Source organism: Thrips palmi, unplaced genomic scaffold (assembly GCF_012932325.1).
Source record: "Thrips palmi isolate BJ-2018 unplaced genomic scaffold, TpBJ-2018v1 HiC_scaffold_10, whole genome shotgun sequence".
NCBI classification, from domain to species: Eukaryota; Metazoa; Arthropoda; class Insecta; order Thysanoptera; family Thripidae; genus Thrips; species Thrips palmi.
In genome coordinates this window covers 8,921,881-8,947,758 of record NW_023144621.1, presented here as the reverse complement: position 1 = coordinate 8,947,758, position 25,878 = coordinate 8,921,881, and the positions used below count along the sequence as shown (strand labels likewise).

General features: G+C 57.2%; 4 protein-coding genes and 1 long non-coding RNA gene across 7 annotated transcripts; 3 read left to right on the top strand and 2 right to left on the bottom strand.

The window, feature by feature from the left end:
• The first annotated feature begins 2 nt into the window (after positions 1–2).
• Positions 3–1,040, top strand: LOC117654116 (prefoldin subunit 1). The gene is made up of 4 exons (XM_034400310.1): positions 3–172; positions 482–604; positions 684–812; positions 906–1,040. Exons 1-4 carry the CDS (start codon positions 5–7, stop codon positions 984–986), a joined length of 501 nt encoding a protein of 166 aa, XP_034256201.1. The 5' UTR covers positions 3–4; the 3' UTR covers positions 987–1,040.
• LOC117654109 lies at positions 867–3,853 on the bottom strand. 2 transcript variants are annotated; one of them, XM_034400293.1, is made up of 6 exons: positions 3,450–3,853; positions 2,519–2,797; positions 2,166–2,449; positions 1,920–2,092; positions 1,602–1,829; positions 867–1,479 (listed from the first exon to the last, which is right to left on the bottom strand). In XM_034400293.1, exons 1-6 carry the CDS (start codon positions 3,548–3,550, stop codon positions 1,261–1,263), a joined length of 1,284 nt encoding a protein of 427 aa, XP_034256184.1. In that variant the 5' UTR covers positions 3,551–3,853; the 3' UTR covers positions 867–1,260. The 2 variants fall into 2 exon arrangements, with proteins under 2 accessions (XP_034256184.1, XP_034256185.1); XM_034400294.1 differs by lacking the exon at positions 3,450–3,853 and adding an exon at positions 2,938–3,360.
• Positions 3,854–3,988: 135 nt separating this feature from the next.
• On the bottom strand, positions 3,989–6,880 carry LOC117654110. Of its 2 annotated transcripts, none has more exons than XM_034400295.1 (6): positions 6,663–6,880; positions 5,543–5,821; positions 5,190–5,473; positions 4,894–5,063; positions 4,601–4,819; positions 3,989–4,512 (listed from the first exon to the last, which is right to left on the bottom strand). In XM_034400295.1, the coding sequence occupies exons 1-6, from the start codon at positions 6,743–6,745 to the stop codon at positions 4,294–4,296; spliced, it is 1,254 nt and encodes a 417-aa protein (XP_034256186.1). In that variant the 5' UTR covers positions 6,746–6,880; the 3' UTR covers positions 3,989–4,293. The 2 variants fall into 2 exon arrangements, with proteins under 2 accessions (XP_034256186.1, XP_034256187.1); XM_034400296.1 differs by lacking the exon at positions 6,663–6,880 and adding an exon at positions 6,238–6,404 and having other exon boundaries at positions 3,990–4,512; positions 5,543–5,867.
• On the top strand, positions 6,480–10,017 carry LOC117654120. The gene is made up of 2 exons (XR_004588282.1): positions 6,480–6,616; positions 9,829–10,017. It is a non-coding gene; the product is annotated as an uncharacterized LOC117654120 (long non-coding RNA).
• A 4,487-nt stretch (positions 10,018–14,504) lies between these two features.
• LOC117653305 (polyubiquitin-C) lies at positions 14,505–17,236 on the top strand. Its single transcript, XM_034398908.1, has 3 exons — positions 14,505–14,575; positions 14,791–14,984; positions 15,089–17,236. The coding sequence occupies exons 1-3, from the start codon at positions 14,520–14,522 to the stop codon at positions 16,954–16,956; spliced, it is 2,118 nt and encodes a 705-aa protein (XP_034254799.1). The 5' UTR covers positions 14,505–14,519; the 3' UTR covers positions 16,957–17,236.
• Positions 17,237–25,878: the final 8,642 nt, after the last annotated feature.

Below are 25,878 nucleotides of genomic sequence, written 5' to 3'. Positions count from 1 at the left end.
CAACATGGCTGCCGACGTGGCAGTCGTACCAGCGCAACGAAATGAAACTCTCGCCTCGCCACCTCAGCCGTACTCCTTTCGTGCTGTAGTTTTGCTGCACCTGATTGTTGTCTCTAACCAAACAATAACCGAAGGAATGGCCACCAAAACTGTAGATTTAGAGCTGAAAAAGGTATTTAATTTCACACTTTTGGTTTTGGACTTTGCGTCTTTTTATTATAAACGAAGCGTGGGAGGTAAAAATTGTGAGTCTTTATGTTACTTGAGCCCATAGTGTGCCTAGACTTGGCTCAGGTGTCAGTGGGCATGCATGTCTCCTGTGATTAAGAGCACAGAAAATGGTCTTTCGAAGTAATGACCATTCTGGAATTGAATTAATATTACTGATTTCCGTAAAACCTTCAATGTCACCATTCATGAAGCGATGCATTTATGGAAACCATTCATAACTTGGCACTACCTAACCTTATTTTCTTTGCAGGCTTTTGGCGAACTCCAGCACAAGATGACTGACACTGCGCAAAAGCTGAAACTTGCTGACATGCAAATCGATGGCTTGAAAAAGTCAAAAATTCATACAGAACTGACAGTTCAAGAAATTAAAGTAAGTATTCGTCAAGGTATAGCTGAATAACCATTACTGTAACCAGTGTCAAAACCTAAACAGTATTTATATTTTTCAGAGTATGCCTCCCAAAACAAACACATATGAGAGTGTGGGTAGAATGTTTATTCTTCGTGACATGCCAGAAATCACTCAAGACCTTCAGTTGAAAGCACTAAAGTATGAAGAAAAAATTAAGACCCTTGAGGTGAGACTATCAATGTGGTTTTTCTTAGAGGGGATGATGAAAATAATATCTGACTTGTTGCTTATTTCTTTTGTATTTCCTATTATATTTCAGAATAACAAAGTGTTTCTTGAACGTAACTTAAAGGAGGCTGAAAATAATCTTCGGGAAATGGTCCAACAAAGAAAGGCATAGGCTTTAACCAATTTCAACTGTTTATTTATATACAATAAATGTTATTAATTAATGCAATGCATTCTCATGTATCAACATCAGAATAATGTTAACTACCACTCTATGAATGTATTATTTCTATTTTACTCAATCAAATTGCTGATGTAAATCAAACTAATTCAACGTGGCCCGTGTTCATTTTTTAACCTTTTGTTTCCATATAAAATAAAATTGCTTAAAAATTTAGATCATAGCCCTGTGTTAATACTGAATTACCCTGTCTATTTTCACTTATTCACATCCACCCTCGCTGGATCATTTCCTCCAAGGTATCACTGAGACGCTTGTTCCTCTCGGGAGCGCTCTTGGACTCCACGGCGAGCATTTCCCCCATATCCTGGCCGCTCTCGAACTGTGCGTCCAGATCGGGCAGCTCCTCCGAGTCGGCCAAGAACAGTGGTACGGTCAAGACAGCCATGCACAGACCAAATCGCCCGCGTTCTTTAAGCTGGGCCTGAAAAACGAGGAATGCATTCGGAGTCCCGAAAGTGAGGGTTGACATGTTTTTTTTTCTGTCAGGTCGAAGCCAACCAGGCGCCATCGCCACAGCCCCGCGTGTCTTGGAAAACGGACTACCTGCATGGTAGTCCAGGGGTACAGCTGGTCCGGGTCGCAGTCCAGGCGTCGCAGCGTGCCGCTCAGCATGTCGTGGTACTCCCTCAGCATCTTGTCCAGGTGCGCGTCCCGCCACTCGCGCGTCGTGCAGCAGTACACGGCGTACACGAGGTCCAGCACGGGCGGCGCGTAGCGGCACAGCTGAAAGTCCACCAGGCACACCTCCTCTGCCCTGTCCTTGTCGCCGGCCTGCGAGCAAACCAAGCGGAGGGCACGGCCGCGTGAGTGCGAGTCGTGCGAGTTCCCGGGACGACAGCCACGACGGGACGTCAACCTCACCTGGGCGTACTTGAAGAGCAGGTTGTTGGTCCAGGAGTCGCCGTGCGTGATGGCGTTGGGGGTGGTGTTGCTGGGGGCCACTAGGGCGGCAGTCGCTGTGCCGTACCCATCGATGAGGCCCTGCAGCTTCTTGTAGCCGGCGCTGCCCTCGGGAAAGCGATCCGCGACGAAACCTGCAGCAGAGATCGAGCTGAGTCCGCGGCGAAGACTATTCGACAGCAGAGGAGACTTGGGACTCGTTCGCACCGTACGTCCGTTTGACCACCACCTCGAGCTGTGCCAGCATGGCGTTGTTCGAGTCGAACAGGACCTCGCCGACGACGTTCCGGATCTTGGCGAAGTCCTTTGGGCGCTGCGCCTCCATGGCCATGCTGGCGGCGTGCAGGAAGGACAGCGACTTGAAGACGGCGCGCACGTGGTGCTCGTCCAGGCCGACGCGCCGGTCGTGCATCGTGAAGCCCAGCGGCCGCATGTCCTCCAGCACCAGGGTGTCCTGGCCCTCCTCGCCGCCCGAGCTCGCTTCGTGGCACCTGCCGAAGAAAGCAAAGCTGGGACTAGAACCCACGCCCTCCTGCCCAGAGGCCAGTCGTCTGCCGTACCTGGCCGTGTTGGGGAAGAGTCCAGGCTCCTTGACGTCGTCCACGGCCTTGTCGGCGAGGAAGCGCGCGAGGGCGGGCAGCACGGTGCGGTAGGCGTGGAACTCGTTGTCAAAGAAGGATCCCACTTGCATCTGCTCGCGCCGCTTGGCGCTGAGGGGCATGCCTTTGAGGATGAGGCGCAGACCGGGCTTGTCTTCGTCGCCGTCCTCCGTCACCACCACGCGGAAGAGGACGCCCAGGTAGTTGTCGCCCGCCTGGCTGCCCGCGGACACCGCGTACCTGTTGAAGTTCAGTAATGGCCATTTACAGAAGATTAACACATGCGCGGCCAGCCGGGGAGGCAGACCCACGCGCCTGTAGCCTGGCCCCGCCTTCCACGCGGGGCCCGGAGGCGACAGCGGCGCGCCGGGCTGGCCTACCCAGCACTTCGCAGGCGTCCTCGTGTCATGTCAGGGTCGCGCGTTCACTCCGCTCAATTGTGGGAACGCGAGGCTGCGGCTTCGGCGCCTCGTTACTTCCGCGGAGAGACATCTGAGGATCTGAAGATCTGAAGTTGAAACATTCAGCCTGGCCCGCCGGAGAGCATCTGAATCAACGTGAAAATCGGTCCATTCTGGCGATCTTTGCTGTGGCCGGATCGAGGCGGTGTTGTTGTCTTTGCGGGGGCCTGCACTGTACGATCATTACGTCCATCCTATTATGATCATTGCGGAATAATGAGTCTTTGAGGCCCGCGAGGTGGCGGTGAAGAGTCGTATTTTTCTTTCCATCTCTGTTGCACTCGTGGGTAACTCCGTTAGAGTGCGACAGCGACAGGAGAGAGCAATGAAACAAACGACTGCGGAATCAGTGAGCAGGCCACACACGCGCGTCACCGCGGCGCGGCGGTGGCTCGGGCGCTTCGCGGTGGCATGGTGGCGTCGTCGCGTACCTCGGTGTCCGGAAGCCCTTCCGCTTGGCGAGGTCCTCCAGGAGGCGCTGCATGTGCGGCACCGGGATGGCGGAGCACGGCGACGGGGCAGGCGGCGTCATGGTGGAGCCTGGGTGGAGCTGGCTGCGTGTAGCCGGTCCCGCTTGGCCGCGCTGTGTGCGGCTGTGTAGCAGTGCTGCAGGAGACTCGTGTGTGACTCGAGGATCGCCACTGACGATAGTTTTGAGGCTGCATGCCTGTCGACAGTCGACGTCTCGCCGTCCACATCTGATGGGTAGCCAGGCCGCCAGGCGGGGCGGGGCGGGAGTCCGCGGGGCTCTGGAAATTGGCGTGGACACGCGGAGGCGCGGAGGGGCAGCGAGCAGCCGTGAGAAAAAAGGCCGGCGACATTATTGTTTCTGCTGAGATAAGGGTGCCCCCCCCCCCCCCAAAAAAAAAAATGATTCCAGCTCGACAGTGCGATGGACACGAGGTAGACATCATCTGTTGCCTCCAGGTGCGAGGTGCGTGTCATTGTGGTGCCGTTAAACGCAGAAACGGTTCAATTTGTACTCTTTATTGCAATAAACTATTAAAATATTAACATTTGTGCTAAAGTTTTGTTCTGAAGAGCCCCGACCGACTGCGAGGCGGCTGCTTGTGAGCATGTTGAGCATGTTGTGAGAACGCCACCACACTTGACGGCACATCGCCAAATAAGGCTGGAAGCACGCGACCAGCACGCGCACAGCTGATACTGATACATTCGAAATAATCAAGTCAAAGTGACTATGCCGAGTGTCATACTCAGGCTAATAATGACTTGTTTTCAATCGATTTCATTGGATTCTTTCTAGACGTCGCTTCACAGCCACCCTTGCTCCACCATCTCCTCGATGACGTCACAGATCCGCTTGTTGCGCTCCGGCGAGCTCTTGGACTCCACGTCGAACACCTCCGAGGGACTCTTGCCGCTCTCGAAGGACTCGTCCAAGTCGGGGATCTCCTCGGCCTCGGCCAGGAAGACGGGGATGGTCATGAGCGCCATGCCCAGGCCGAACACGCCCCGCTCCCTAAGGTGCGCCTGAATCGGACAGGGAATTCACTGGTCAGTGAACAGCCGCTGTAAAAAGATGCACCCTGCGTTGCTCTTTGCAATGTGCCAGACTAACCTGGAAGGTTTCCCAGGAATACAGCTCGTCCGGGTCGCTGCCCAGGCGGCGAATGTTTTCGCTGAGCATGTCGTGGTACTCCTTGAACATGGCTTTGAGGTGCTGGCGGCGCCACTCCCGCACCGTGCACGTGTACACCAGGTACACGAGGTCGAGCACGGGAGTGGAGTGCCGACTCAGCTGGAAGTCCAGCAGGCACACATCCTCCACGACTCCAGGCTGCAAGCAAAGGCGGTGCGGTTACTGGTGGTTGGAAGGCGAACCTAATTGACTTTTTCGGCAAAACCACCCACCTTCTTGTACTTGAAGAGGAGGTTGTTGGTCCAGCAGTCGCCGTGTGAGATGGCGTTGCCTGTCGCGGTCCTGGACACCAGGCGCTCCATGGTGCACCCGTAGCCGTCGATGAAGGCCTTCACCTTGGCGTACATCTCGCTGCCCTCCGGGTGCCTGTCCGCGATGTAGACTGCACTGCGCTCGCGCCCATCGGTTAGCACGCCACCACACCCAACCCACAGCACAGTGCAGCACAGCGCCGCACAGCGCCGCACAGCGCCGCACGGCCCTTGAGCCGAGTCGCAAGGTTACGTACCGTAGGTCCGCTTGAGTATCTCCTCGACATGGGCCATGATGGGGTTGTTGGAGTCGAACAGGGTCTCGGTGAACAAGTCGCGGATCTTGGCGAAGTCCTTTGGGCGCTGCGCCTCCATGGCCATGCTGGCGGCGTGCAGGAAGGACAGCGACTTGAAGACGGCGCGCACGTGGTGCTCGTCCAGGCCGACGCGCCGGTCGTGCATCGTGAAGCCCAGCGGCCGCATGTCCTCCAGCACCAGGGTGTCCTGGCCCTCCTCGCCGCCCGAGCTCGCTTCGTGGCACCTGACGAAGAAAGCAAAGCTGGGACTAGTACCCTCGCCCTCCTGCCCAGAGGCCAGCCGTCTGCCGTACCTGGCCGTGTTGGGGAAGAGTCCAGGCTCCTTGACGTCGTCCACGGCCTTGTCGGCGAGGAAGCGCGCGAGGGCGGGCAGCACGGTGCGGTAGGCGTGGAACTCGTTGTCAAAGAAGGATCCCACTTGCATCTGCTCGCGCCGCTTGGCGCTGAGGGGCATGCCTTTGAGGATGAGGCGCAGGCCGGGCTTGTCGTCGTCGCCGTCCTCCGTCACCACCACGCGGAAGAGGACGCCCAGGTAGTTGTCGCCCACCTGGCTGCCCGCGGACACCGCATACCTGTGGGTCAATAGGACTCGGTGCATCGGAGGATGGCCACCGGCGTCTACGTGGGAAGCAGGCAAACATCATCTCTACTTTAGATTATTTTCTTAGTTGTGCCGACTTTAAAATCGAGCAAATTTGAGGTAACTATCAATTTGAGTTGACTTTGGTTTTTTGACAGTACTTGTTGACGTTCTGTGTTTTTAAATCAGGATGATGACATCACTGGTAAAACTAAAGCGTAACTCTATGCTTGAGTCGAGCATAAAGATCCGCTCGAAGACATTACGCTTGAAATGAAGCATGGACTGAAGTTCCGCCATGCTTTTAGAACGGGGGAATTTCGGCGGATGAACCTGTTACGCTTCATTTCAAGCGTAAACTGATTACGCTTGAAAACCGTGGGTAGTAATACTACGCTTTAGTTTTACCAGTGATTGCGACATCAGGCGACATTGTGGTTACTTCACTCGTTGCTCGTTATCTAATCACACTGTTGGGATGCGCGAATCTCGGGATTGCCGCGCACATTCCAGGTAACCGGATAGAGCCGGGAGTGTCTATGGGCCGAAAGGAGCAAGAGGCAACATAAGAGAGCCTGAGCCTAAGAAGGTGGCATCTGGAGCGACGACTCGACGGCAGCCTTTGTGACGGCGGCGGCGAGCGGCCGCGTGGCCGGGCCTCCATCCCGGGACCATCATCATGCCCTGGAGCAGCACGCGCGGGCCACGCCGCGGCGCCGAGGCAGCTCGTCACAGCTGATTGAGCACGACGCCGAAGAATTGCGAACAGAACAGCCGCCAAAAACCAGTAAGACCGGATTCGGCGTATGTGCTGCGTGCTGCGTGCTCCGTACCTCGGTTTGCGGAAGCCCTTCCGCTTGGCGACGGCCTCCAGCAGGCGCTGCATGTGCGGCACCGGGATGGCCGCGTCCGTCATCGTAGTCGTTGTCGATGGTCGTCGGCTGTCACTTGGATGGCTAATCGCAGTTTTTACGACGCGCCGGATCGCGTGCGAGAGTGCGCGGCGCGGTGTACACACTAAAGCTGGGAAGCGCGCTGCCTGGCTGGGCTCCTCCGACGGGGCGGGGCGCGGCGGCGGGCGGAGAGAGGGCCCCTGCCGCTGGACGGGCGGAGAGTGGCGGAGAGATAGACGCGGCGTGACGTCGCGGCGGGGACGACGAGGTGCCAAGTGCCGACAAAGTCATTTCGCGGTAAACTCTCTCAGTGTTGCGTGTTTTGGCTGTAGGGCGCCGCCCGCCCGACCGTGCGCGTCGATGCGACTTTGCGGCGGACACCCCCCCCCCCCCCTTTTTTCTGTGATCCGCCCGGAGGCCGATTCAATGTTGTCTCGTCGCGGGTCACTGCGCCTGTCCAGCGGCGGCACGCTGGATGCTGGACCCGCGTCCAGCCATCCTCTGTGATCGCGGTGGGCCGTACAGTTGCACCTGGATAGCCTGGATAATGCCTGGGCGTCTGGGGCTCCTCGGGGGAGCTCACCAGTGCCCCCCCCCCCACCCTTCCCTTCCCGCCTAGCCATCCACTCTTCCGCACGTGCAATTACATAGAGTACACAGGACCCACTCGCATCAGCCTGTCTCTCTCGCACCACGCGGCGCGCCCCGCGAGTGCGATGAGAGCGATGTGCGGCATCAGCCAGCAGTTCGTGGCCCGGTCCGCGCAACTGGTGTGCGTGCCTGGCGGCCACGATCACGCACTCGACGGGGAGGCGGCGGCCGCTACGCTACGCCAGGCCGGCCAGGCCAAGCACGCGACGACGGCGACGGTCCGGGACCAGCCGGGCTAGCCGCGGCGAACTTGAGGCAGGCTGCCACTACTGGCGAGGTCGCCCCCTCGTCGCCCCGTCGCCCCGTTGTTGACGAGGACGGCCTTGGCGGCCTTGGCGGCGCGCTCGGGCATTATCGCTGGCAGCCCGTTGGTTGGGCCTAGGTCGTTTCTGCCGACTCATACAAATAAATAAAAAATGGCCATTTCGACGTCATCAGTGAGGATGCGCGCAAATTTTTGGCCGCGGGAATTTCCTGGTTTGGGAGGGTCCGGTGAAGGCGCTGTTCTGCACGTGCGCCCTCGCTCCAACAGTACAGCAGGCGTCGCGCGGCCTCGCCGATAGTTGCTGCGCGACCTCGTTGAGGTCATGCAGCGCCTATTTTTATCGGCATGCGCCTGGAGTGTCCACTCCTTGTGCTGGGCGCGCGCGGCGTCGCACAGAGGCGGCCAAAATTCTAGACGCGTTTTGAGCTCCAGTGTCGCTAAATGGGACTCGAACCGAATGTGCGACCCCACCAATGAATTCCTCGTTCGGAGACCAAACGATTGGTGGGGTTAGAATCCTGCGTAGCGACTCTGGAGCTCAAAACGCGTCTAGAATTTTGACCGCCTCCACCGGTCTTCTGGCTGGCCCACTGTGCGCCGGAGACAGCAGGGCGTGAGAGAAGCGAGGAGAGGAGCGCGAGGAGAGTCTTCGCCACCGCCCCCGGAAGAGCACATATCCCTGCCGCGGCTCCTTACCCTGTTTGCCTCGCAGATTGGCCTGCCCCGCCGAAACTAAAGAGTGAAAAACGTGGAGGAAAGTGGAATGAAGCCTTGCCGCCTTCCCCGGCAGTGGGCGCGCGGCCGGCCGCCTGGACTGGAATCCAGCCATCGGGCCTGAGAGGAGGGACAGCTGGTGTTCCAGTGAACTTACAGGAGGCCAATCAAGCGACGCCACTTGGTCAGGCCGCCCGGCCCGGGGCCCGGTCGTCGCATGCGCAGTCGTGTTCCATCCAACTTAGCGGGTCGATGTGGGTGGAATCGATTGATCGACCGGGCAGAGGCCCCTTGGCGGAGGCCGCTTATTGCTGTCCAGCAGAGGCGAAGGCAAGGAAGGAATATTTGATGCGCAAGACGAAGACGAATCGATGAATCGACGAGGGCGTGCGCGTGCGCATCGTAAACACACGGCGCGGACGCTCGAACACACTCCCCTCTTTCTCAATAAAGAACTCAACACGGCCGGCCAGCGTCTGTCGTGCGTGGACGCACCGAATTGCCACTGGCCTGTGGGCCTGTGATGTCTGCGACATTTATGAGGTCTTGGTCTATTCTCATGCTAAATTTTTCATGCAGCCTCAGGAGACGGGGTCAGGTGCACCCGGTGACCTCCGTCGATAGCGGCACGGTGTCCTGACCAGTCCTGACCGACTCAATGCAAGTGTGCTCTTCGCCTGAGGAAATGCTCTTGGCCCGATGAAATGTTCTTGGCCTGGAGAAATGGTGTTGGACTGGGGAAATGCTCTTGGTCTGGGGAAATGCTCATGGCCTGACGCTTGGCGCCACCCCAGGAACTTGGAACGTGACCAACTTTTGCGACTTACCGTCTTCCACAAACTGTCGTGCCTGATGTGTGATACCGATCACGCCGATCACGACAGACGTGCCACGGTCCAGCCCGTCGGGTATAAAGGTCGGGGCGTCTAATTGTGTCCTCAGAGTACCACCCAGTACCGCCCCCACGATGTCCATCAAACTGATGTTCTTGTTCGCCCTGCTGTGCCTCGCTGTGAGTTCCCGGGACTGGAGCGCGTTTCCAAGTCAGGTGGCCCTACAATCATGCCTTTCGCAGCAGGGCTACCATGACTACAAGTAACGATTACGACGACGCATCCTGACGTATTCTTTCACATAGAGAGTGTTAAAATCGTTAGCACGTGCTTCTCGTAACTTCCTCACTTGCTTTTTGTGCATTTAGAGCGTGAATTGCGATTCCCTATAGCAATGTCCCCGAGGGGGTATGCGCTCTCTGAACATGTGTACCGACTATTACGCTATTACGCTCTATTACGCCACAAATTAATGGGAATATAGCTAAAAAATGACCTAAAACACACCAAAATTGATAAAATTTTGACAATTTCGGCTATTACGCGACTATTACGCGTATTATTACGCGTGCTATTACAGATAGAGTGTACCGACTATTACGCGAGTGCATACCCCCTCGAATGTCCCTGTTTCTGCTTCCAGGGTGCGTTCGCGTCACCAGCCCCGGCCCCGGGACTTTGTCTCAGTTGTGCCAAGCCCCCCAAAGCTCCGAAAAATCTCTACCAGCGTCGCACGGGCCAAAAGCTATCGCCCATTAACACGAACAGAGGCGACGGCAAATGATCGCATGGAAAGTGTAAAGGAATGAATAAACTTACAAAGCATTCCTCACCTGTTCGAATGGTTTCGACATCAGAACCAACACAACAACCACAACCTACCGGTGCAGAAAGCAAAAAGGAAACAATCGGTAGCCCCTGTCTTGCGTGACAGGGAACATGTAGCTCAACGGGCGCCGGCGGGGTAGGCAACCCAGCGCACGGCAGCGACGGGACGGTGGCGTGAAGTCACAGTCTGTAGCCGGCAGGGTCGACATGAGCCCCATCCCGATTGAGCCCCGACGACCTGAGCCCCGACCAGAGCCCCATTTGAGCCCGACTTGAGCCCCGACTCGAGCCCCGACTGAGCCCCGATGGCCAGAGCCCCGACCTGAGCCCGGTTTGAGCCCCCACCTGAGCCCCGTTTGAGCCCCACTTAAGCCCCACGCCAAAAAACTTCCATTTTTGAACTTTTTTAGTGAAGATTTTGCGTCATATTGCAACTTTTTTGACGCGGGGCTCAAATGGGGCTCAAACGGGGCTCAGGTCGGGGCTCAAAACGGGCTCAGGTCGGGGCTCTGGCCATCGGGGCTCAGTCGGGGCTCGAGTCGGGGCTCAAGTCGGGCTCAAACGGGGCTCTGGTCGGGGCTCAGGTCGTCGGGGCTCAATCGGGATGGGGCTCATGTCGACCCTGCCCTGTAGCCTCTGGCTGGGTGCTTTGGACGCCGTCGGCATGCCTCCACCGCGCCGCGGCAGTGCGTTGGGCTGCCTGCCTCGCCGGCGCAGAGCCGCCAGGATGATGCCTATGGGGAGGGTGGCCACTCTAGGAGTGCGGTTCAACCGACAGCACGGCGTGCACGCGCGCGCCCTGCACGAACCCCAAGGGAGTCTACGCCCGTCTACGCGGTGCGAGGCTGCGGCCTCGCCTCTCGCACGGATCGTCTGAGTTGCATCCTGACTGTTTTTGCTGCGGCGCAACAGATTCGAGTGTAGCGCGGAGTCGGGATTCGAGACATCGTTAGATTGATTCATTTCCTCCAAATGGCTGCAATGGGAGTGGCCTAGTGCGCGTGACGCGGTGGCCCATGCTCTCGGTGCACTTGGCGACGGCGCCACGGCCACTGTGTTTGCAATGGCTTGGCCGGGCTTGGCGCTCGGCCGGCTCGGCACGTCGGCGTGCTAAGTGAAGTGCCCGCACTGTACCGGGTGGAGTGACTTTGCACGGTCACCGCCTCAAGAATACGTCCGTCACTGATCCTCGCTGGCTGGCTAGTTGGAGAAAACACGGGGCTGCAGCCGCTCAGACGCGTCGTGTTCATGTACTCGGGTCACTACAGCACAGAGCGCTAAAACATCTTGGGAACTTGCAGTAACTTAGCTTAAATTTCACTTTCAGTCATTTGGAGTATAAGTGTACAAGACTGACGCAATCTTAATTTTCGCAAAGTGAAACACTTATTGAGGCCGGGGTCCTACTAAGGGCGACTCATGTGTCGTTTGGCAACTGATAGCCCCGTCTGTTTGTGCTTGGTGCCGCTTGGTGCCGCTTGGTGCGGCAGGATGGCTGCACGTGGCTGCGGCTGGCGCTGCCACGGCGCTGCCACGGCGCAGTACGTACGTGGTTACACGTGGATGCGCCTGATCCAACGGCAGCGCCGTTGCATCATCCTGAAAAATAGAGTGAAAAATGTTGCTGCTGACGCGCAGAAAGTAGAGCGAATGCCCGCGAGACGACACTCCGCTCCTCCTCGACGGAGTCTGCGGGGAAAGTGTTGCCGTTGCCCCGAGCCAAGCGGAGGGGCGGGCATCGTTTCCTGACGGCCCCTTGGCCGCTCGCCCGCTTCCACGACGGCGACGACCCGGCCCTGGTCAGCCCTGGTGCCCGGCGGCCCCGCCAGCCGCCACGGCCCTCCCGGCCGCATCCCGGCCGAGGGCCCCGTCGAGGACAACTTTTTCCTGTTTGTTTTGGGGATGGTCGGGCAGCCGGGCCAGGCTTCGCAGCGGCTTCACCGCTATCTGCTGGTGTGGTGGTGCGGTGCAGGCCTGGGAGCCCCACGGCCACGGCTCGCACGGCTCGCATGGCCCCTCGCTCCGACCGCCTCGATACAGTACGCACAGCCCAGTGGGCCCCGGACTCATCGAGAAAAGTCTACGCTGAGTCGGCGCGGTCGCATGACGATGACACGCGCAGCGCGCAGCGCGGTGAGGTGAGGGCCCGCCGCGCTAGCGCCTTGTGCAATCGAGCAATGCGATCGGAGTGGCCCGCGGCTGCCCGCGGCTGCCCGTGGCCGCCCGTGGCCTGGCCTGGCGCAACACGGGGCAGGTGGCGTGCACCGGGAGCACAACAACCCTGTCGGAAGTAGAGAGCGTGGAGAACAGAGACCACTTCCGTTTTGCCGCGCATGGTCGAAACGTCGGGATCAAACTGCGGAGAGGGAGAGACCACACATTTCAACGAGTGGCGGCCTACGGACGGCCCCTGCTGGGGCCAATTTTAACCTGGCCGCCGGTCGTCTGGGGGCATCCACCGCCACCCGTGCCTGCGCCCCCAGGAGCAGCCGCCGTGCCGCGGGGCTCCAGAGCGTGTGGTGTGTGGCTCAGGCCTGTGCCGAGAAGGTATTTTTGCCCCGCTTATCGGTGGGCCCGACCCGACCCGGCACAAAGTCCCGGGTACAGTGTGTACAGGCCCAGCAGACTGATTCCGACTGTCGTTTTCATGGCTCTGTCTCTCTCCCACTGACGGGGCGTGCCGTATGGTACCGTATGGGTGCGAGAGAGACAGCGACGAAAACGAGTCTTCACGGCCCGGGGCGTGGCGCCGTCGCGTTGGTCGGAGCACCGCGACGACGTCTCCACTCCTGCGGCGGACGCCTTAGCCGCCGCTGAGACGCAGTTTGATGGTTATCGCCCTCAATGGCGCGGGGACGTGACGGGACGTGACCTCAGCCACAGCCACCCCGACAGCGCCGTCAGCAAAGCTTGAGGCAGACTGTAGGACAGCACGCAGGATTTGCGTGGGAAACAAAGTGGCGCGGCTGGCAGTCGTTGCTCCAAGGAAGAAAACAGGGAAGGAAGGGGTATTTCGGGAGCGGCTTCGGCGAAGGGGGAAGTTTCCCTCCGTTAAATCAGCTTGCTCTGGCAGCTTCGCGAACAACAAGTCCCCCGTGACGTTGCTCCGCGTCGTCCGGCGTCATCAGGACGCGAACAAATCAAGGACGGGGTGCGAAGGGTGGAGGTGGACGGCAGGGGCGAGCCTTGGCTGGCCCGGCTGGCCTTGGCCGGAGCGGCACCGAGGGGCAAACCAGAGGGCACACTAGGCGCACCCACACCCACCCCTTCAGGGCCAGTTTGCTGTTTGCTTGTGGAGCGGCTCAGCCACTGCAAAGGAATGTTACGTCAAGTGGTGAAATGGAGATTTTTGCGAGCTGCGCTCTGTTCCTTGAACAATAAATGCCTTTAAATCGCTTTAAATCGTTAAAAGATTAAAACTGAGGAGCCGCACGATGATGCGGGACGGTCCCTGCCCTGCCTTGCGCCTCGGCTGCCTGTCGAGACTTGCCCGAAATCGCTGCGGTGATTCACCCGTCCTGGGCCTTAGAGGCAGGCTCGGTCATACGTGATAAGGAAAAATCTTTCAGAGGTCATTGCCAAGAGTTTAAAACTGTCTCAGGAAAGTACTATACAAGTCCTATTTTCTGAAATTATGAGGTCATAAAACTTGACCTATTTTTATTCTTATCATCAGCTGGCTCGATTTTATTTGATCCCAAGCCCAGGTTAGAATTAATATCTCCGATGACCTATTTTATCGCTACTGTTCCGTGGCTTTGTTGACAGTCGTTGCCGAAGTCCGTCGAGCAAGCGGATCCGATACTGTTAAACCAAAATAAAGCATTTCGAGGCATGCTGTACGAGCTTCGCTGTGACTGTACCACAGCTGTTTCCTGCATATCCAATCATAGGGTTTTACGCAAAACAACCAACCCTTCCCCCGCGTTACCGGGCACTCTTCCAGCATTTTCTCGAGCGGCGCGCAGGGTATTCCACGGCTTGGCGTTGGCAGCCCTGCAGCCGCGCTGACGTCATGCACCCCCCACCACGCCGCTTTGCGGAGCTTATAAAAGGCGCACGCACGGCCGCCATTGCAGCATTTCTCTCTACTCGCTGAACTGATACGCATCGACGTTTAATTCCCGAGTGACCCGAGTGTTTTTTTTACTACTGTGACCCTGACTCGTGATATGTAAGTATTGTGCTCTTTGCACCTTTCTAGTTTTATGCAGTTCGGATTTAGGAAACTGGTCGTTGATGGTGAGGAGGATTTCGAAACCTGGAAACGCGTCGGAGGGTCTGGGAGCGATCCGTCTTTGTTAGCGTGGACCTTGCGTTGGGCTGGTTCACTCTAGACTGTTTGATCTCTAGTAGTTTTTGGTTATCGAATTTCGAAATTGCTTGAACTCAGACTGCGCTGCCTGAGGGCCTTCGGTTCGGCAGCATTTTGCCAGTTCTGAAGTTTCACTGACGCGTTCTTTGTTGCGTCAGAAGCCTGTCTGAGCCTGTCGGGCGCCATGTTGGATGGAAAGTTCTTTGTTTGCTGCGTCTGCGTCACAGGACTTCGTTGAGTCACTTCCGTGCGTGCTTTTGCTGTGCCTAGGCGAACTAAATCTCTTTTCCTTGCTTTGTTAGGTTGGCCCGCCACGTATTTAAATACTTTTTCGCGTGTTGCTGGACTTGTCAGGCCCGACCCCCATTCCAGGCACTTCATTGCCTAACAAATGTTAGCTAATGAACTTCAGCATAGTAGTTGCACCCTCACTTATTTTTTTTTTGTATTGCTTTGTTACAGAAACATGCAGATCTTTGTGAAGACCCTGACTGGGAAGACCATCACCCTTGAGGTCGAGCCCTCTGACTCCATTGAGAACGTGAAGGCCAAGATCCAGGACAAGGAAGGCATCCCCCCAGACCAGCAGCGTCTCATCTTCGCTGGCAAGCAGCTCGAAGACGGACGCACCCTGTCCGACTACAACATTCAGAAAGGTAAACATTGTTCAGTTATTTTCATATGCATGTTTCTTTCCTTCATTGAGCCATCCCATATGTTGGGTTTCACTTGCTAATTGTGAATTGTTCTTGTTTTTCAGAATCTACCCTTCACCTGGTTCTCCGTCTGCGTGGTGGCATGCAGATCTTCGTGAAGACCCTGACTGGAAAGACAATCACTCTTGAGGTCGAGCCCTCTGATTCTATTGAGAATGTGAAGGCCAAGATCCAGGACAAGGAAGGCATCCCCCCAGACCAGCAGCGTCTCATCTTCGCCGGCAAGCAGCTTGAGGATGGCCGCACTCTTTCTGACTACAACATCCAGAAAGAATCTACACTCCACCTTGTTCTGCGTCTGCGTGGTGGCATGCAGATCTTCGTGAAGACCCTAACCGGAAAGACTATCACGCTGGAAGTCGAGCCTTCGGATTCTATTGAGAATGTAAAGGCCAAGATCCAGGACAAGGAAGGCATTCCCCCAGACCAGCAGCGTCTCATCTTCGCCGGCAAGCAGCTGGAGGATGGCCGCACTCTTTCTGACTACAACATCCAGAAAGAATCTACACTCCACCTTGTTCTGCGTCTGCGTGGTGGCATGCAGATCTTCGTGAAGACCCTAACCGGAAAGACCATCACACTGGAAGTCGAGCCTTCGGATTCCATTGAGAATGTAAAGGCCAAGATCCAGGACAAGGAAGGCATTCCCCCAGACCAGCAGCGTCTCATCTTTGCTGGCAAGCAGCTGGAGGATGGCCGTACTCTTTCTGACTACAACATTCAGAAGGAATCTACTCTCCATCTTGTCCTGCGTCTTCGTGGTGGCATGCAGATCTTTGTGAAGACCCTGACTGGAAAGACAATCACTCTTGAGGTCGAGCCCTCTGATTCTATTGAGAATGTGAAGGCCAAGATCCAGGACAAGGAAGGCATCCCCCCAGACCAGCAGCGTCTTATCTTTGCTGGCAAGCAACTTGAAGATGGACGCACTCTTTCTGATTACAATATTCAGAAGGAATCAACCCTTCACTTGGTACTCCGTCTGCGTGGTGGTATGCAGATCTTTGTCAAGACTCTGACAGGCAAAACCATTACACTCGAAGTTGAGCCCTCTGACTCAATTGAAAATGTTAAGGCCAAGATTCAGGATAAGGAAGGCATCCCCCCAGACCAGCAGCGTCTCATCTTCGCCGGCAAGCAGCTGGAGGATGGCCGAACTCTTTCTGACTACAACATCCAGAAGGAATCTACTCTCCATCTTGTCCTGCGTCTGCGTGGTGGTATGCAGATCTTTGTCAAGACTCTTACTGGCAAGACCATCACCCTTGAAGTTGAGCCTTCGGATTCCATTGAGAATGTGAAGGCCAAGATCCAGGACAAGGAAGGCATTCCCCCAGACCAGCAGCGTCTCATCTTCGCTGGCAAGCAGCTTGAGGATGGCCGTACTCTTTCTGACTACAACATCCAGAAAGAATCTACTCTCCACCTTGTCCTGCGTCTGCGTGGTGGCATGCAGATTTTCGTGAAGACTTTAACGGGCAAGACCATCACCCTGGAAGTTGAGCCTTCAGATTCAATTGAAAATGTCAAGGCTAAGATCCAAGACAAGGAAGGTATCCCCCCAGACCAGCAGCGTCTTATCTTCGCTGGCAAACAACTTGAAGATGGTCGCACCCTTTCGGATTACAACATTCAGAAGGAGTCGACCCTTCACTTGGTCCTACGTCTGCGTGGTGGTATGCAGATCTTCGTCAAGACCTTAACAGGCAAGACCATCACCCTTGAAGTTGAGCCCTCTGATTCTATTGAGAATGTGAAGGCCAAGATCCAGGACAAGGAAGGCATCCCCCCAGACCAGCAGCGTCTCATCTTTGCCGGCAAGCAGCTTGAAGATGGCCGCACTCTGTCTGACTACAACATTCAGAAGGAGTCCACCCTCCATCTGGTCTTGCGTCTGCGTGGTGGCCAGTAATTCTGTTCTCATTAATTCATTTATGATCTGGCATATTCAATTTGTGGCTAAATCATCTGTGCCTTCTAATATCAGACTTCCTGTAGGATTTCTCCTTTCTTTCTAGTCCTTCACATGGTAGGAAGGCACTTACATTTTGTCTGGTCATCTGAACTTTTATTTGTGATATTATATTATTGTTATGCGGTTTCTGAACTGCATTAATTAATTCCCACTTTTTTTATCAGACATTTTTTTATGTTGTGAATTGATACTTGAATTAAATATTGCTACATCCAAACCCTTTGTAATATTTTCCCTTTTTCACCCTCACAAGAACAAACATACACAAACTTTGCACAAAATAAGCAAACATTATTCATGTCCAAATTCTTGAGCTTGTTCAGAATAGTCTTATACTTCCCCAGGGAATATGCTCCTTAGTGCTAGCAGTAACCAGCAATCTTGAGCAAGCAGTTTGACTGAATATTGAATCTATGAACTTAGTTGGTGATGGAAGTCTAAAACCAAGACGGGATTCTGATTCTAGAAGTGTGAAGTTGGGTTTAGGTGCTTTGAGAGAGTCAAACACTCAATTATCGGCAGTAATAAATGGGTAAACTTCTTTTCTGGAAGTTCTGCAAATTGAGCAGGGTTTTACTTACTTTAATGGATGCTAGAAAAATTAAAGTGAACTGAAAACGGACATGATTGATGTATCGTTTGTGACGTTTGATATTTCTCTCGTCATGTTGGTAACAAGAATGTTTACGAAAATGGCCGCTCCCTCCGGCCTGTAGTGCAGGTGCCATCGGGTTCATTGTTATTTATGTTGTGTCTGCTGCATATTTATTGGATGATCCACTGATTAGAGGTAACTCATTCATTCTAAATTTTTCTCTTGACCAGTAAAGCCCATTTTTCTTGTCATTCGTCTAGTTTCACACTTAAAATATTCTATCTTTGGACATGACAGGCTGGTGAGTTGTCATATCGGTTTCAAAAAAGATGGTCAACAATACATTTTCTACTCAAAAGATTGTTTATTTCTCTAGATGATTGCGTGCTTTTTCACTTTGTAGCTCTAGCAGCATTGTCTTAAGCACGTTTGCACCCGCTATAATAAGGTTGTGCAGGTTAGGATTTCAATGTCAATATTTTCTTTTTCAAGATAAATAATAAGAACTGTGCGCACCTGCATCACCATTTTATTTTTACAATAATACAATCAACAGAAGTTACCAGCATTATTTGCATATTGAGGAGATAGTTGACAGATGAATATAAAACAATTTCATGGTGAAGTTGACTTTGCTTCAGTTGAGAGATCCTTATGTAGGCCACAGGCTGGTGATGACATTCCTCTCTTGACGCAGTGGAGACAACTGATTGTTACTTACACCTCATGCAGTGAAAGATGCTCAAACAGCTCTGCAAAAAAAGAAAAGAAGTTGTGATAGGAAAGCAAGGTGACTGTCATGTGACGCCTGGTTGTTGCTTTGCTAATAAGGCATCATGGGGAGATTACCTTTTAAACATAAGGTTAAATTTTCTATTTTAAAATAATAAAAAAGAGAGTTATGTGGCTTTGAAGTAGGGGCATGGGCTCAATGGGGAGGCATAGTGGCAACTCACTAGTACGCATGTCCAACTCCAAACATGCCTGTCACAAAGCTATGTCTCCGTATTTGTGACATGAATGTTGCATGTTTATTTTTTCCTTAAGCAAGTAAAAATTAAAATATGCCAAAAAGAAAAGTCATTTTTTAAATTTGTAGGCACAATGCTGCGACCCAGGATCGGCGCCATGGTGATCCCCTGAGGTGAGGAGACATGCCCTTTGCTGCGTCCCCAGGCAGCCCTGCAGCCAGCCCGGCCAGCCCGGCCACTAGCGCGGCCACCCTCGCCTAAGGCCGCCCCCAAGCCCTGGGGGAAGATCACCAGGTCGGCCGCTCGGTGACATTTTCCAGTGCATGGGCTGCCCCGTGGCCTAGCTCGCGCTCCGCGTGGCCTAGCTCCCGTGCCCTGGCGCCCTAGCGCCCTGGCCTACAGCCCAGCCCTTTATTGCGACGCCCCTACCCTATCTGGCGTGTCCTCGCCTGCCCTAGGACCAAGGGCCCAGGCCGGCCTAAGGCCCACTGTTAATCCCCTTCCGGAGGGTGACGGGGGTGTAAGGGCCCCTCTTCTCTCCCTCATAAAAGCCCCTTAAATCCTACATTTGGGGAGAGAATCTGGCGCCAAACAAAAGCCCCTGGAAGTCAGTCAAAAAGCTTCCCGTGCGAAGGCCGCGTGCAGCATGTGGGGCATGGGCATGCCCCTGCTTGGCAGTGTAGGTGCACGTATCGAAGTGGCTATCGACCGCCACTGCATCGGCATCGGCCAGCTTGACTGCTTGGGCTGCTTACTTTTAAATATGGATGTCCCCTACTAATGCGCTTTCTTTCGATGAGGCGCGTCGCGTCGTCCCGGCCGCGCCGCTCGATGGAGGAAGACCTTTAACGACTCCCAGAACTTTTCTTTCTTTACCGGCGTTTCATTTTCTTTTCGGGGGCACTAGATCGATGTAGCAAACATAGCCCGGTTACTTGCTACATGTGATTTTTTTTTCGGCACTCGGAGCTGCAGTGGGTCGGCGCGTGTGTGAGCGTGGCGTGCGTTTCGGCACTGCGCCCGGAGGTGGGCTGCTTGTTGAAGCTGTCTCGTAGGGGCTGGTCTGGCTGGTCACGCACCACCCCGACTGTCGCTGGATTTACTTTGGCTTGGGGAGAGGCCCTGGTGCAGCTAACTGGGCGGGGCTCGGGGCCGCCTCGCTGTAAGTGCGCTCTCGGCCTAGAGACACATTAACGGAACGCCGCCCGGCCACCCCCCGCCGCGGCGCGCCGCCATGGCCGCCATGCAGCCCCTGGTTCCAGCCTTGTTCCAACTGGATCCGACGGGGCGCCCCTGTCAATCAGGCCGCTTCCGGGACGGTCCCGCCCTGTTCCGGCCGCCCGGCCTGCCCGGCCTGCCCAGCCCGCGCGCCGTGGCGAGGGCGGCAGCAAGGTGACGCAAGGACGCCTGCACTTCACGTTCCCACCTTAAACACGGCGGGGTGCATCAGGCGCTCTGTGCCGTCACCAGTGCCACGTCTGCCACGCCCCGCGCGGCCCCGGGTTCGAATCCAGGCAAAAACGCGGTGTATTTTCCCTTTCGCGTGTTTTTTTGGCCCGCGGCCGAGCAGGGTGGGCCCGGCGGTCCGAGGCGCAGTCCAGGCGGTTTCGCCACGCCCCCTTCCGCCCTTATCTCCCCCACCCCCTGCACGCTAATTTGCGTCACGGCCGGACAGCCGCCACTTCTTCATCACTCTTCCAGGCAGAACTCGGCCGGCCTCGGCCGGGCCGCCGGGCGGGACTGACTTCTTCGTTCCATTGCGGGGACGACACTATGACACCCACGGCTGCCCACGGCGGGGCGCGCCCGGGCGTTGGGCGCGTTGGGCGCGGCGCCGCCCTGACCTGACCCGACCCGATCCGGCCCGAGGGTTGAGATTTCGGTGCCCCGCCCTCGCCTGAGTGTCCGGCCGCCTGTCCGCGCGCCCGCTGGCTTGTCCGCGGCGATGGTCACGTCACGCCACGTCACACCGCTAACGCAGATTGATTTTGGCCGGCCTGCAGCGCTGCAGCGTGATTGCCGACGCCTTTTTCCGTGTTTCATTTCATCCGGGGCGCGGCGGGGCGTCGCCGCCATGCCATGCCGCCGCCGTGCTCGTCCCGGAGGCTTGACGTCGCCGTCGACGCGGCCTTGGCCCCTCCGCCGCGGTGCTCGCCCAGCCAGACCCAGACCTGGGCGCCGCGCCGGGGTTGTCGTAACCCCCAGGTGGGCTAAACCCGTGTGACATTTGGCTTCGTCCAGCGCGGCCGGCGCGGCGCACCCAGGCGCGTAACGGCGGACTGGTCGGCAAGGCGAGCGGCCGCCACCCGCCGCCACCCCACCCAGCAAGGGGTCAGCACCGGGTCAGCGCGAGGCCGACACACACGGTCCCAGGGGAAGCATCCGTTTTCACATTCTCGTGTCACCTGTCCATTTCCTGACCTGGGGCCTATCTGCGCCTCGGGTCGGGCCCCTCTGATGGCCATCCCGTTGCCCTGGCTGCCCTGCCCTCGGCCCTGGGCGGCCCTAGGCGGCCCTGGCCCCAGCAGTGGCAGCGCGGGGAGCAATCAGAGGAAGAGCCGGCCGCGGTCAAACGGACGGGAAATGGGGTCAGGTCGCTCAGTTTTCCCCTGCAGCCGCCTGGTTCCGAAGGTCTCGTCGCTCTGTCTCTCTCGCACTCCTACAGGGGTACAGGGGACACCCCTTGAGTGCGACGAACCGACCCTTCGGAATCAGACTCTCCCCGGACCTGTCTGAGCCCAGGGTTCCCTCAAGACCTTCCCCAGTGTCCCCGCTGGAGTTCCTCCGGGACTTCCCTGCCCCGCCCTGCCCCGCCCTCCCACTTAGCAGCTGACGGGGACGCCACTGGGGCTCACGTCGGCCAGGCCGCACCCTTGACCGCCGCGCCCTGCCAAGCCAGCGCTGCATTCGGACTAAAGGGCGAGGCGAACTCCACCGCGGGGCCGAACCGAAGGGCCGCAGGGCCGCGCCGAACGGCCACGCCCTTGATAAAGGGACCGCGTGCCTCGGCGCCGTGGCGGTGTATCTCGCCGTGGCTGGCCGGCCTGTCGGCCTGTCGGCGTGTCGGCCTGTCCGCGCCAACTTTATTCCCGAATAAACAAGCAAGCTGGGCGGCGTGGCTGATACCCGCAGAGGGAGGAGCAAGCCTCACCTACGCGATGTACAGCACATTCGCCGCAGTCCATGCTCCGAGTTCATTTCCCACTGTCGTACCACAGTACCTGTGCCGAGTCAACCCATGGTGGTAGCAGCGGTTTGTTATCGTTGCTTGATTCGCTTCCCAACTTGAGAGCTTCGTGGCTAGCTAAACCGGCCCTGGCCCTTTGAGGGCCGACCGGAAAGGCACGAGCGTTCTCTGCGAGCGGGGAAACAGAGAACACAGCCAGCGGGTGGGGGAATGAGGTGCCAGCACACACACCACACCCTCGCTTCGCAGGCTGTCGCTCGCGGCAAAGCTACCGGGGCACCATCACGGACCACCCGAGGGCTCTTTTCCATTTGTATAGTCTGATTCCGAACTGTTGATTTGTCGCTCTCTGCCCCCCCCCCTCTCTCTCTCTGTCCCTGCGGGACGCCCCATGAGTGCGAGAGAGACCGGGCGACGAGACACTGTTGACGAGGGAATGTATCGCGTATCCAGGCGCCACTCCACTCCGCCTAACGAGGCCGCTGCCGTGCCGCAGCCAGCGCGAGGCGGCCAGAAGCGGTACGGCCTACCTGGGGCGGGGCGCAGGGCAGCGCAGGGCAGGCCAGATAGCTAGCTCCACGTGGCCGTCTCATTCCGAACACTGCTTCCGTTGCGCGCTGTCTCGCTCTCCCTCGCACCCCCGCGGGCCGTGTGGCACGCCTTGCGAGTGCGAGAGAGAGCGCGCAACGGAAGCACTGTTCGGAATGAGCCTGCTGCTGAAACATTCAAGTTGGCTTCGCTTTGCTCGAGCATCCAATCGGGTTCGACCCCTTCCTTCCGTCGGCCGCCCCGGCCGAGGCCCTGGTCGAGGCCCGCCGCCCCGGCCCGGTGCACGCGCACCTAGACGGCGGGAGGGCTCTGTCTCTCTCGCGCCCTTTCGCAGAACAACACGAGTGCGACAGAGACAGAGCGACCGTGCGACTCTTCCGAATGGCTCGGCAGTGCCAGCGCAGCACAGCGCAGCCGGCATGCCTTATTCAGCGTGTGACTGCCGCTGCAGGCCGCAGGGTGCAGCCCGGCGGCCCAGGACGCCGTGGCCTTGCAGGCCGTCATGGCCCTCACGGCCCTCCCGGCCCTCGCTACACTAATTGCGGCGAAGCGCCCTGCCCGTCGTCAAGTGTCGAGTCCGAGGTTCTGGGGCTTTGAAGTCGTGTCCAGTGGCCGCTTGGGTGGGTGCGGGGAGGAGGGAGGAGTGTGGCGCGGCGAGGCCGGGCGAGGCCGCCGTCGTGCGTTGCTCGTTACTCGCCTCGCGCCTCGCGCCTCGCGCCTCGCGCCTCGCGCCTCGCGTCCGGCGGCAGGCCGACCCGCCGAGCAGTGCTGGCGGACGGGATGCCGAGGCCTGCCCGCGAGGCGCGCCGGGAGGGAAGCGAGAAGCTAGAACCCCCTCTCAACTATTTCCACCCTCGAAACCACTCGAAACCCCTCCGCAACGAACAAGGGATGAAAACGAAGTGCGCGTTTTTGCGGAAGTTGGCGAGGTACGTATGAGAAACTCCGTCTCGGCATTCAAATGATTCCACGAGCCATCGCACTAGTGAGCCCCGGTCCACACCCCGGGCAGCTTTGTCGAGTGGAGCCATTCTCGGTATCCCCGGAGGCAGCCCTCTTGGAACGCCGACGCCGGGGACGGACTTCAAGGACGCCAGGACGACGCTCTGTTATTAAAGAGCTCTGTCTGGTGGCAGGGCCGGGCAGGGCGGCCGGAGCGACGCGTCGTCGCCGTGTTTGAGTAAGCGGAAAGCCGAGAAAGCAGAGCTCTGGAAGCTCGGCTCGGCCTGGAAGTGTTTGAGGACGTGATCCTACCCCTCCCTGCAGGCTGGCCGAGGGGCGGGGCGGGGCGGGGCGGGCGGGGCGGGGCGGGGGCCGCGGTAATGTCACGACATTTAGCTTACGGCACAGCAACCTTTGAGGAGCTAGGCCATATAGAGCGTCTCCCCCAGCGGCGTGCCCGCTGCGGCGCTGCGCGGAGTGTGGGCGGCAGGGTGGCCGGAATCGAACCCGCCTGCCATCAGCCGCGCTGCTGCTCTTGTTGGCGTTCCGCGGAAACGCGGTGACGAGGCCGAGAGTCGTTTTCGTCGCCCGGTCTCACTCACGTGGCGTCCCCTGTAAGTGCGAGAGAGACGGGGCGACGACAACGAGTCCCGGAATCAGCCTGCGGGGTCGGCGGTGCGCACAATGGACTGGGTATCGACGCGGTAGTCCGCGTACGCCACCTTTGAGTGCAACGCAATGGATTCGTAGCGCCGCTCGCCGCGCGCCTCGCACTCGAGGAAGGGCACCTCGATTCCCGAAGACCTGGAAGGGGTCGATGGAGTTGGAGGGAGGCTATCAATCACTAGTCACTGCGCTTCTCATCGCCGCCTCGCTTCGCCCCGCCCCACCTGGTTTCCGATGGTTTCCGAACGCATTGCCGCTGGCCACTGCGCGGGGAATCACGCGCAAGGCTAACTACGCGTCCGGTCTGGCGTGGGCGTCGAAAGTTAACCATGGTTTCATGGAAACGGATTGTTCGGTCTCACCTTCACCTCCGTCTCTCTCGCACCCCTACGGGATGCCCCGTGAGATCGACGGAAGCGCCGTGCCGTAGGGTGGAAAGGGAATCGCCCTGCAGAGCGCCTGCCAGCGGCACTGCCGGGCCGGCCCGTCGAGCGTGGCCGTGCGCAGGGTGGCCTACCCGGCAGACTGCAGGCGCTCGGGGCCGCGAGGCCGCGACGCGCCAGGGGCGCTGCAGGCTGATTCCGAGGGTCGTTTTCATCGCCCTGTCTCTCTCGCACATATAGGGGGACGCTCCATGAGTGCGAGAGAGATATAGTGACGCAAGTGAGTCGGTTTGTTGTGCGGCCTGCCGCACAGTGGGCCAGAAGTTCGGTGGAGGCGGGAGAAATCCGGGACGCAGAGCCGAACGTGTGACCCCACTAATGGATTGCTCTCCGAACGAGGAAGCCATTGGTGGGGTCACACGATCGGTTCGAGTCCTGTTTAGCGACCCTGGAGCTCTAAAACCATCTGGAGTTTTGACCGTCGTCGCCACTCTTCTGACACACTGTGTGCCGCCTTGCCTTGCCTCGCCTCAGCCACTGGGCCATTAGCGCCGCTGAGTTGGGCTGCCGGCTCGATAGACTCCCAACTTTTCCACCGCATAATGTGAGTGGTCGATTACGGTCGGATTTGCGCATGAAACATTGAGCACCCGCTCGCTGCTCGTAACGACACGTCTCCGTATTGACCGCCATGGGCCTCGATTCTTTGGGACGACGCCGTCATCGTGGCATGAGTTGCGATATCAGGGAAAGATGCGTACAACGCATGATTTTGGAAATGCAATGTAACGCCCTCAAACCAAGTGGTCAAGGCATTCCGGAGGCGGGGCATGGAATAGTGGCAACGGGACGTTGAGGAAAGGTTATAACCACAGCTAGATTGTACACTGTGATTCCCATCGGCATGCACAAAATACGCCGAAACGAGAGCTTGCGCCCTGTTTTAGAACTCGGTGTTGCGTAACAGCGCGCGTACATGTACTCCTACTGTCCTCGGGAAGGCGAATGCTGTCGGCAAGCAAATAGAATTTAATCTCGTGGCCTCGAGGACACCTGGTACTCGTCTATCTTATCGTTTTCTTGACTTGAGATTATGAGCCTCAATATCCTGCGCCGCGACACGAGCAAGAGAGTGGCGGATATCGCAAAGTGCTGGTGGGACGGGAAGTGACATGTGTTTTTGAGGCCTGAGTTTGTAAGGATGTGCCTCACAAACCACAGTCTCCGCTAAATTCGACGCTGCGAACCTCAAACCGCTCACTTACGTGAATCATAATTCAAAGAGAAATTTGTGAAAGCAGATCGTGAAACTTCCAACACGCGTTGCAACTTCAGTGCACACGTCACGTTCGTTTTGAATGTGAATCATGTCCCAACTATGCTCGGCCCTATCGGACTCACATTGAAACGAAGGGTGACTCAATACTCAAGCGAATACGACGTTATGACGTATGTGGCGTCACCAGTGCGAGAATTGTGTTTAATTAAAATACAAAAATGTATTTTGGTTCTTTTTCATCTAGTGTGTGCAGTGAATCAGACGCTCGAAACTAGCGCGAGGCGCTA